At 29.5% G+C, this 12,311-nt stretch overlaps 2 protein-coding genes across 7 annotated transcripts in view; both read left to right on the top strand.

Moving 5' to 3' along the window:
* The window catches only part of LOC111003040 (protein N-terminal asparagine amidohydrolase), a 75,080-nt gene extending 73,162 nt beyond the window's left edge, over positions 1-1,918 (top strand). For all 6 annotated transcript variants that reach the window (XM_022273390.2, XM_022273389.2, XM_022273391.2 and 3 more), the window contains one exon: positions 816-1,918. In XM_022273390.2, the coding sequence (XP_022129082.1) occupies positions 816-941 (126 nt within the window). In that variant the 3' untranslated portion in view covers positions 942-1,918. The remainder of the gene's footprint in view (positions 1-815) is intronic.
* Positions 1,919-2,850: 932 nt separating this feature from the next.
* LOC111003062 (brain protein I3) lies at positions 2,851-6,373 on the top strand. The gene is made up of 2 exons (XM_022273422.2): positions 2,851-3,051; positions 4,301-6,373. Exons 1-2 carry the CDS (start codon positions 2,994-2,996, stop codon positions 4,618-4,620), a joined length of 378 nt encoding a protein of 125 aa, XP_022129114.2. The 5' UTR covers positions 2,851-2,993; the 3' UTR covers positions 4,621-6,373.
* The last annotated feature ends 5,938 nt before the right edge of the window (positions 6,374-12,311 follow it).

Here is a 12,311-nt window from a genome sequence, read left to right as displayed (position 1 = left end):
ATTAATTAATGGTATCGGACTGATCTATGGACTCCCTTTGGACTTTCACAGGACTATGGTAAATATTTTAGAGCAACATGTGGAAATACTGACTTTTGTTATTTAATGAAAGAAAAAAAGTATTTATTATTATTAAGGCATTTATTGCTGATACCCAGTTTAATATATGTATAAACACTTAAGTTACATAACTTTTCAATTTTGGGTTATTTTATTTTATTTTATTGTGTGCTTATTTTATCTTATATAATTATATTTTTTTATATATATTTTTTGTAACACTCAGCAGTACTTTAATGGTCATATATTTTAGAGGCAGAATTGATAAAATATGTCGTAGATTTAGTACTACTAGTAGTAGATTTAGTATAATATATAGTATGATGTGGTAAATTGAATAAATAAATAAACCTAACTTAATCTTATTAGATTAAGATTAGAAAAGATCTGGTGAATTCACCAGATGTGCCGGTTTTGGTGATCAGAGGGTGTCCTGTGATATTGGTCTCTTTCAGCTGCTTCCATTATTTTCTAATGTTTAGCTCTTCTTGTCAGAGTTGTGCCTTCTACTCTCTTTATATCGTCTGCCTATCTCTTTCTCTATCTACTTCTTTTCCTTTTTCCATGTGGTGCCATTCTGTAATCAATTTTTTCCATTTCAACCTGCTATATCTTTTGTCATGTGCCCAAAAAAAATAATTTATTTTATAAAAATTGGCATAGATTTGACATATTATGAGAGTCATAGTTTTGATAGTTTTTTTAAAAACAAACATTCGTTTCATTTCGTATAAATAATTGTATTTATATTTTAGATCCGCGTGACGCTAAAGTTCATTCAGCAGCATCCGTTTCCAGCTGTCACGGTGTTCCCCGACAGTCGGCCTCACTACTACCGCCGTGATGAGCAGTCGGGATGCTGGATTCCAGTACGATTTTAAATGTAAAACAATACTACCGAACTCTTAAATACACTTTGCGTTTGATTTCCATTTTAACATCAGAATTAAATTTTAATAAAAAATATTGACACTGTGTTGACATTTGACATGTTTGAACAAATCTTATGCTAATCTGTGGAAAGGTAACATCTTGTTGACAATGTCTTATTGACGTACAAAGTTTTTTATCTTCAATACGAACAATGTGTATATGTTATCATAATAGTATATTAAAAATATTAGTTGTAATTTTTGTATGCTCTCCATGGGTTTTTTTGGAATTAAGCAGAAACCAGAATCTATATCATTTTATTATTGATTTGTATTCGTAGAGAAATCCGTACTAAGTAATTTAAATATTGTATACATTTTTCTATATAATAAAACTTAAAAAAACGTGGATTCTGAAATTGCTGTCAGTAGAGTAAAATTTGTATAAAAGTGTTCATGAGAAGTAGCACTTTATAACGCACACACAACACGCAAATACAATGCTGGCTTTTAAGTAAAACATCCTGACTATACATGCTTTAGACCCAAAATCGACGGCGTGATCTCATCAGCTACATGCCTATTTAAAAAAAATCCAGTAATAATGTATTAACTAAAGAAAAAATAAATATATATGCTTAATATTTTTTTCCTCTCTAAAACTGATATATGTCTACTATGGAATTATGGATGACAAGGGGCAATCCTTATTTAGCATAAATTTCTTTTAATATAATAATAATAATTTGTAGCCTAATATGGCATTCCAATGTGATAAATATAGAAGCCAATAGCATTTTGTTATTTAATATTGAATTAACGGTTAGCTCTCTAAGGTTTTGTATACTTTTTATATTTAAATGTGTGTATTGATCTAATGTCGAGTAGATTTGGTATAACAATAATTTTTATGACTACAAATTATTCCCCACTGAAATTTTACTTTGTAAAATACACTTCCATACATAGAGATGAAGACACATTTACAAAGTAATAATGAAACAATGCTGGTTGTGCTCAAAATGGTTGACAATCAAAATTCATACATTTGAATATAATCCGTGTATAGTTTTGTTTACAGCATAGTTTAATAATTTGTATGTAAATAATACAGATGATTTTAATGTTATTAAATTATATTGTATATTTGACCTATTAAATTAGTTTTTATTTAGTTTTGATTTTTAGATACTAAAAGTGTGAGTAAAAAACAAAACAACTTTGTTGTATATAGCGATTTTAGTTAAAATTACATTGTTTTAAAGGAAAAAATAAATACATTGAAAATACATTTAACTTGTTTTATTTGTTATGTCATTAAGATTGATAGGTTTAGTTATCATAAATTATAATTTGTAGTTTTTATCAATTCCGATTCATTTATATCAAAGGAGCGTTCAAGTATTTCGTCACGCAATTTTTGCAGATTGTTAACCCCCAGCCCCTTGTAACGCGCGGTAACGTTCTTCTGTTCCCAATAGAAAAATGTTTCATTACCACCCAGTGACTTATTACACCTTCAAGTTGCTATTTATGTGGTGTACAGTAAAGTCTAAAATAATAACAATTACGCATAATTTAATCCCCGTCCCGCATCGTAACGTTTTATCCCAAAACCCTCCCCCCCCCAAAATTCGTCACGTAATACCTCCAACTTTTAGTTATGTGAATGGCATAGTAGTTCGTATTTTGATTTAAAACTTTTATGCAATAATAAATTATAATAGTTTAAAATTAACCTGCTAGATTACTTACAATTTTTAAAATTCTTAAAAAATAAAGTATAGAGCGCTTTAGAGCACCATCTAGTTTTAAATTTGTGTAGAAACTGGCGATTGATACAGTACTTACGAATTGTCAATTGTCACTAATGCCTGTGACATTTGAACTAAGGGTTAGAATAGGAATGAACTGTAAAAGCAAATGTCAAAACGCGCCTCACTCCATTCAGATATTGACGGTTCATAACAAGTTTTTTTCCTCAAAATTGCAAATAATTTACACTGTTTTGAAAGTGCAGTTTATTTTAATATTGGGGAATAGTTTAATTTAATTAACACAATGGAGAAGCCAACAGTAACTGAACAACCACCTCCTTACTCTGCGTCTGTTCCATCAGGTAAATTTATTGAAAAGTTTGTAACTATCGGAAATAGCTATTAAATTTCTAGATAAGAGCGTGCTTAACTGCGCAACCGATTCTTCACATTACAATATACTCATATAATTTAATATTTTGCAACCCAAATATAATCTAATCTCTGCAACTATATTTTTAGTTAGTGTTTTCCTATTATCTTGTGTTGTTTATCCCTATTGTATAAACGTTATATGAAAAATATCTGAGCAAATGTGCTATAAGTATGACTGACTAATGCTTATACTTAGTTTTAACTGTACTTTCCGATTTCCCTTTTTTTAAGATTCAATATCTCATTTTTCTTTGTTTACTTAATCAATATGTGAGATGTGATTGTTTCTTCACATTTTAATCACTAAACTAAGAATGACTGAAGATTAGGCATTGTTGTGAAATATCTAGCCATTGATAATCATCATCACAGATTAACTCAAATGAGAGAATCCATACTACTGACTTCATAATCCTTTGTTTTGAAACTTGATCTAAACATTCTGCTCTACTTAGCTCTTAGGTATAGGTTACATTCATATAGAGATTCATTCAAAGATTAAGAAATCTTAATTTAAAAACATATACATGTATACTTTTGTAAATATATTTTAGTGTCTGCTTTTTTTACTGTTTAGGAACAACATAAGTTATCAACTCTGAGCCTCCTAATAAAAAGTAATTGTTTACAAAAATCTAATGTTTTCTTTTAATTGTGAGATTTTCTTATCAAAAAATATTGACTGATAGTGTTAATGGGAAATTGTTAACTTTTACATTAAATAAACTTGACATAATAAACATGGTTGCTAATTATGTTTAGACTTAATATTATACAGCACCTAATTAATCTTTAATCTATGCAGAAGGCTATTGTTAAATGAGCAGTTTATATTACAAACACAACAATTCATTTTCATTACTTAATTTTATATCAATGCCATGTTGTTTTTAATCTTTTTAAAAAACATTCAATAGTGAACACTGAGTATCTGAATTAATGTTATACCATTATTAGTGTCATTGTTTAAAAATAAACTATTGAAATGAATCAGTGATAACAATTGATGGTTGGCAATGTATACTAGCTGGCTACCATTATTTTACCCATAGGTTGCATGATTAAAACAAGTGATTTTAAAATAAATTTAATTTAAATTATACTTTATTCTAAGAATTTTTCATAATCATAAGTAAGTTAATAACCGAAAACTAATAAATAATTGTGCAATTTCAGGTCAACCAAGTGGACCATACCCTCAACCGTCGCCGCAGCCTGGATTCCAAAGTCCATATCCTCCACCACCACCTGGATACACACCATACAATGCTCCATCTAACCAGCCACACCTACCAAATTATGGAGCCACAAACATTATCATACCACCTGCTATCATTGCCGTTGGAGCCTGTCCCGCATGCCGAGTTGGAATCTTAGAAGACGACTTCACTTGCCTTGGTATACTGTGTGCAATTTTATTTTTCCCTCTTGGAATTTTGTGCTGCCTTGCACTTAAGAATAGAAGATGTTCCAACTGTGGGGCAATGTTTGGATAGAATGTTGATATAGTACAAGTATACAGCATTAGAAAGGAAGATGATAGCGGCAAAACAAATTAAATGTTACATTCCTTGTACATTTGTGTAATAAATTGTCATGTCATTGCATGAACAAAGAACGTCCATTTAAAACAAGACTACTTGTTGAATTTTTTAAATATTTGTAATTGATTTAATGATATTATTTCAACATACTGTTTTCTAAAACAGTTTTTTAATAAGTTACAATTATAGAAAAATAGCAAACATGTTTGTTTGTCAAGGTAACTGTAGTAAATTTGAAATTGGGGTTCATTTAAGAACTTTATAAAATCTTTCTTATATTTCATAATAAGAAAGTTTTTAATTTTTTTAAATTAGTTTGAGTATATTTGACGTAACAAGTGCCTGGATAACGATATATCTGTTATATAAAAAATATTTTCATAAAATAAATGAAAATATTAGGCGTTTCTAAATTTTACAATAAACTATCATTATAATGGGAATGATATCTTCTCAAAGATCATTCATTGTGTGGTGAGACACATGGCAGTTCTTTTTTGATTTATCAAGAAATTACTAAATTCTATATATTCTATAATATGCCTGTATAGAATTATAATAGTATTAAGACAAATATAATGGCTATATAATATATAGCTATAAAAAAATTTCATGCAGTTCTTGAATTGAGGAGTTAAAAAAATTATATCCTGATGATATTTTAACTCCATGCAATTGGCCAAGGTCCTAAACAAAAGAATAGTTATATGTATAACAAAACAAAGAAAAAAAATTCTATTCAGCCTTTATGGGACTTACTATTTTTATTATTATAAGCTGAAACAAACCAAACCACATGACTGCTGTAGGTATTATTAAAAAAAAAACAAAATTTAAAAATTGTAATATTGAACTTATATTATTGAATGTTCACAGATTCTGTCTCAAGATATTTAGCTGAAAAATATTTTTTTTTACATAGACAGCAGTCATGCAGTTTAGTCTATAATTGATAGTGTTTACAGATTGTAATGTTTATTTTTACATTTAAGTATGTAGAATCTAGAATAGGATGTATACAAGCAATAATATAGTGTAAGTGTGATTTATGTTTTAAATAACTGTTTTTTTATATATTCAAAAATAAACAGTGTAACTTTAATACATCATATACAAAAAACTGTATGATTCAGAAAACGGTCAATTATCCTTTAATTAAGCATTTCATAGGATAATTGTAACATAAAGTTGTTTTACGATATAAATCATACTTGCGCTATAGATTAGATATAAAACTATGATGCCTTATATCATTAATATATCTTCCATTACAATTTGATTGGTTAAATATAATTTAAATCTTATTTACATTAATGTATGTTACATTATCACCATGTGCCAATATGTTAAAGGGTTTTTCTTATTGTAGTTTATATACAAAGTTCTATTCGTTACAATGCGAATAGATGCTTCTTTATATAATAAATACGTCTCATGATTTCATTTTTATTCTAAAAAAAAGTAATACGATTTTGTATGGGAAATTTTTGTAGCGCTCTGTGGGCGTATTTGGTACTAAAAATGCTCGAATACATAACGTTGGTATTCTACTATAAATTATAACAATCAGAAAACGCAGCGCTGCCAATAACATTTCTATAAGATACATGCAGACACGATCAATATTAATTTGTGTTTTCTTTGTACGAACTCGGTTATAAGATATGTTTAACCTATATATATCTTATTATTACTATTAGATTTTTTGTTAAAATCTATTAGTTTTCATTTACTTTGTCATAATATTTGAGAACATCACAATTTTATAACATTTTTAGCTATTCAAATAAATGTATATTTCTTATTTTCTAAGTATTACTGTATGTTATAAAAGCAATATGTTTTTTTACAATTGGAAATTTGTATGTTACAATTTGTACTGTGATTGTACCAAAATACAAAAACGTTAAAAATAAAATTATTTTATTTACATTTTTTACTGAAGTCAGTGGGTAATAAAGAAAATATAAAACATTATATTCGACTTTAATTTTAATACTAGCTTCATTTTTGTTAGAATGTAATTTATGAATATTCAAGAATCATTTTGTCAAACAATTTAAAAATGTTCATGTTTAATTTGCAAAGATTATTATTTTTGAAGTGAAACTTCTTTAGAATCGTTGTGATTTCAAACCGGATGCAACGAAAAAGCGACAGTAAAAAGAGACAGAAACATTAATTCATATGATTTAACGTGGGAGAAAATGAGATAGATAAACTTCTTTCGAATCGTCGTGATTTCAAACCGGATGCAGCGGTAAAGAGAGACAGAAACATCAATTCATCATATGATTTAACGTGGGAGAAAATGAGATAGCAGGCATTATACAGCCTCTCTTTACTGCCGCTTTTTCATTTGATCGAATTTCAAACTTTCGATGTTTTAGTTTTTCCCAAATTAAAAATTTATATTAAACTTATAAATTAAAATTTATCATTAAAATATACTGTTTTAAAAGAACACACACATTTAGATAATGGAAAATGATTAATTTATATATGATTAATAATAAAAAAAATGTTTTTGAAGGTTTCACTTCTACCATGTGTGAATTGCACATATGTTTTTTTTATTTATTTATTTGATACAATATAATCTTAATTAGAAAAGAAGTTGGTGTGGTGGAAACAGAAACTGGACACCGTTTTTCAGTCCACCAGAACGTCAACATATTTAAACAATTATATATATTAAGGCCAGTAATGTATATACTTACCTACATTATAACAATAAACCTATTAATCAAATCTAAAACTAAGTATATGATGGTTTATGGGAAGTTGGATTATGAGCGACAATCCCGATGATCGTGCAATTCGATCGAGGTTTTAAATAAAAAGGATTACAGTTCAAAAGGTTATATGGAACTGTTTGATGCACACCGCAGTGTTGAAGCTCCTATGTTTTTTACGCACTGTTATATCTTAATTAATTATTTAATAAGGTTATTAACAAATCTAAACAGTTGTTGCTAGCGCAATTACTAGAGATATACGTATGGGCATGGGAACACATAAATGAATTATCTTAAGAGTTTTTTCAACCACAAAATATTATCTTAATAATCACGACAAGTGCAATATAAATATTTTTATTCATATTATATATTATCTTATCTTAAATTTCTGTATTCCACGATTTCCTTCTTTGACTAATCTAATTTTTTTTGAATAATAAATCTGTTTTTTTAGGTATAAGATATTACAAGTTTATACAGCCGAAGTGTAATGAAAGATTATGAAATAAGTGTTTCTGTTAACTAGACGAGACGTTCTACTAAGCGAGATGCTTGTTAGCACTAGCGACAGTCGATACACTACTTTATCTGAGCTCATTAATGGGGATTGGACCTAATTAGTAAAGGTCAATGTGATAAAACGTATGGCGCCAAAGCTGACACAGCCACAGATCTGTTAAAATTGAACAAATGAATAGCGCCGCATAGAAAAAATATTAATGGCAACTCTTTCTTGGATGCGACTTTTATATTGTGTTAAGTATAAATTTGGCATTGTTGTTACAGAGAAAACTTTATATTGTTGAATCGTGATATTCTGTCTATATATAACTACATTATACAATTAAATTATATCATCATAAAATATTATAATACAAAAATGGACAGCTTGATAAAAACATACATTATAGTGCAAAGTTTTGATTTGAAAACTCTTTAATCCTAAAAAGTTTCATATTTACGCTGAATTATCTCATTACGCCAACTCGTCATCGGGGTCAAAACTCAACTTCAAATTATAATTAGAATAAGGCTTCCCCCGGGAGTCGTCACGAAAAATATCACGAATGAATGGACACGTTCACATTAAATTTTCACTTCTTCGTTGCTCTATAATTGCTTTTGGAAAGGAATTTACTTTTGTGCATGACGTACTGAAGTTCGTGAATTTATAATTGAAAACCAGATTTAAATTAGAAAATCTGCCAAATTATGGGAGTTAGTCTAGATGGGTTTTATGTTTTTATGTTATTTTATATTATTTGGGCAAGGAATTAAGTCAATGATAGGAAAATATGTATGTTAATGTGATATTATAAATGACTGTATACTAACAGATTAAACCTCTTTGTTTGAAAGTGCTATAGTTAATTACCTATATGTTACATTAAACAGATATAGGGAAATGATTTCATAATAAATATGTATCTAAAGAATCATACTCTGTAACACTTTCTTCTTTATAGACGCTATTTTTGATCTATTCATCTATTTTTGACATAGATTTATTTAGTTATCAGTATGATTCACAGCGATACGTCTCGACTTTGAATCTTACTATAAGACAAGCTTTCCGCTCACACAATAATCGAGTAATTAAATAAATTATTTACTAAGGAATATAATTAATATCAGTTGCGCTCAGATTGCGGTCTGCATGCATAAGGCTTACAGCAAGCAAGCAAAATGTCGATCAAGTCAATTTAAATTGTTACAAAAATAAATCAATTATTGAATAAAATTAAATAAGGATATACGTAAAATATATCGATATAAATGCGTCTACCTCAAGGAAAATTTCTTTTTACCGACTTTAGAATCCTGTAAGAAAAGCTTTAAGACATATTATGTTTGTTTTTTACCAGTTTAGAAAGTTTTATATCATAATATGTATGACCGCAGACGTAGCTTCTTATATCTACGTTTAATTCGAAAGTCTTGATTCCCGACAAAGCAATAAATGTTTGGAACATTGGCACAAAAGCATAAACCTGTCTTTTGTAAAATAGATACTACTTCTTAATGTGTTCAGAATTTTTGTTCAGAAATCTAAAAATACCCAGCAGCTAGCCTTTTTTGTCAAAATGGAATTGCTACATGTGTTACTGGCTTAATTATAATTTAATTTAATTTAAAATTGTAATTTCTTTGAATTAAATTATAATCTCATGTAAAACTCTAATAATTTTCACCTTGCGTGCTTCAGTTTAAATCTCTCGGGCCTACAATTACAATTTGCATAATGGATTTCATTATAAAATTGGTGAAATTGTTTTGAGTTTTGTTGCATAGAAATAGTTCATTTAACGACGAGTTATGGTTTCTCACCCCTTTATTGTTTATTAGACACCTATAACCTGGTCTGCGTAGAACGAGAAAACTAGGGTATGGGTAAAATTTAGAGTCGGGAATTAATATCTTAAGAATTACATACATTTCATATTTTGTTGTTGGTAGGCAGCAAATAGCAATCTATGATAAATAATCAAGTCTTAAATTTTCTGATAAAACAATTATTGTTACTGTTTATTTGATCTTATGTGAACACGTTACATGTAATATAAAAGTGTAATTAATAAGTACTAGAGTTAACTTATAAAACTGCAAATCTGAATAAGGTTAGAATTTTCAAATGTTATATTAAATACAATATTGTAAGCTGAATTTTGAATGTTGGAAATTTCAGTTTTCCATTTTCCTATTCCTCGAAAATTGTACAATAGCAAGTAGCAACAAACTAGAATTTGTACCAAGTGTAAATCAGACAATACCTTTCCTCTGCAATATTATAGCAATAAGTTGAAATGAGCACACCCTTGGGTGATGTTAGTCTTCGAGCAATTCTAGCGTTCTCTTAAACTTCGATTGCTATCTAAACTTACATAAATTGCATTGAATTATATATAGAAATGAATCCTGTGAACACGTGTTCGCAGTAATAAGTGAATAGAAGAGTGTTATATTAATAGTTTAAACTAATGAAGAGGTATCATTTGTGTTTCTGTTTGTATGTTTGTAATGTTTTCACACAAAATCTATTGGACGGATACATCTTGAAAGGCTAGAAAAAATAATCTAAAAATGAAGTAAATATAAACTAAGAAGGCTAAGTAAAATAAAACTTCTTTGAATTAAAAGGTTTTTGAATTAAATTAAACTAAGCCGTTTCTGTACTCATTTGTTTTTAGAACACAGGTAGAAGGCCCACCTGATGTTAAGTGATACCGCCACCCATGGACACACTCAATGGGTTGGCGGCCTTTTAAGATTTGGTACGCTCTTTTCTTGAGGCACCCTAAGTCGAATTGGTTCGGAACTACTTCAGTGGGCAGCTCCACATAATGGTGCGCTGCAAAAACTGCCTTGAAATATTCTCAGTTCTGGAACGTCAGACGTCAAGATGATACGGGGAATTTAGTATCCTGCCTCGACGTCCGATTATTAAAACTCAGCTGAAGGTATTATTTTAATCCGAAATCGTTTAATGAGTTTTGGCAAAATCAATAGAACGGTTTTATTGTTATAAAGCCATTTCACAAGAAAATGTCAAAACATATAACTATAAAACTGCACTGGAAAACTGTATTTTCCACATCAAAGGTGTTGTTATAGGCACCTATTGTATGAATTCCATGGACGGTGATGCGGAAAATAGATCTGAACCGATATAATGGAAGACTTGTGAATACAGTGAATCGAATGAAATGTTTTGAAAACGCGTTTAATGAGATGCAAATTTAGTTTCGAACTGATGGACGTATTTCTTGTTACTTTCGGTAGATATTTCTTGTTTGGCTTAGTTAAGGCAGGTTTATTGGTCAGTTCGTATTAAATGTCGAAATCTGCTGCAATTTTAAAAACACTTTTCATTTTCTTAACAAAAAAAGTTTGAATGTATGTATTTGAAAACGTTTAATTCACATAAATGCGTCCATGCGTCGGGTTGTGTCTCATCCTATAATTTGGCGAGGGGCCCGATGGCTGGCCCTGCGTCATACTCGTGAACGGCTGCTACTTGTGGTGTCCGGTCGTATTTGAATTCGTATATGCGGTGATGTTCGATATTTTAATTATCTTATGCGTGTTGTTCCCACAAGAATGTAAGTGCGTCCTCCTATTTCACCATGCCTCCTGCTGATAGAGGATCTATGACAATCTGAGAGAAATATTTATTTTTCATATATTTTATTATTTTAAATTACTTAAGATGTCAAGTGGAACATGGTGTAACGGTTGCAGCTCCTTACAAACATCGCGTAAATAAAAAAAGAGTGCTGGAGAGTTTATTGCCAGTACCTTTCTTCCTTTCTACGACCTTGATTTGAGAACTGGGAGTAAATGGAACAATAGAAGCATATGCATAATAGCAATATGAGTACATGAAATATTTCTTTAATTGACGTCCTTAAGTGTACATTGCGTTAGCTATATGAATAAATGATTTTTCACTTGACTTAATTTAGTTACTGGATTGAAGTAAGACAAGATGCAGATTTCACAAACCAGCGGTCAACAGTATAAACACAACAAATCCAAAATGACAAAGAAACGCTTCACCAAAAATACTTATTTTATCATTCAGCTCTATTAGCTGTAAATGTATTACTTAGGGAAGTACTATATTCTCTAATATCGTGTTTGTAAGAGACTCGGGTCGTTAGCGCGTCGGAATACGTTTAACGAAGCATTGCGAACATTGGGCTCCTACATTTGCAAAATATATCTTGATATCATGCTTCGTTATTCATAAAGTTATTTAGCTTGAGAAAGCAGAATATAAATTTCGCGATATTACCAAAGAGTATGAGGTAGAAAGCGTTATAAACGCACTTGTAAACTGCCTGTTGCATGTTGCGTCCATGGGCTGTATAGACTTGACTATGAGAATATTTATGGGCTGTA

Source organism: Pieris rapae, chromosome 4, assembly GCF_905147795.1.
Source record: "Pieris rapae chromosome 4, ilPieRapa1.1, whole genome shotgun sequence".
NCBI classification, from domain to species: Eukaryota; Metazoa; Arthropoda; class Insecta; order Lepidoptera; family Pieridae; genus Pieris; species Pieris rapae.
This window is presented reverse-complemented; position numbering and strand designations above follow the sequence as displayed.

What these genes read in the sequence shown, in the direction of transcription:
- LOC111003062 (XM_022273422.2), top strand. Translation starts at nt 2,994, where the DNA reads ATGGAGAAGCCAACAGTAACTGAACAACCACCTCCTTACTCTGCGTCT. An exon ending in CTCTGCGTCTGTTCCATCAG is followed by an intron (nt 3,052 to 4,300) that starts GTAAATTTATTG and finishes GTGCAATTTCAG; the next exon opens with GTCAACCAAGTGGACCATAC.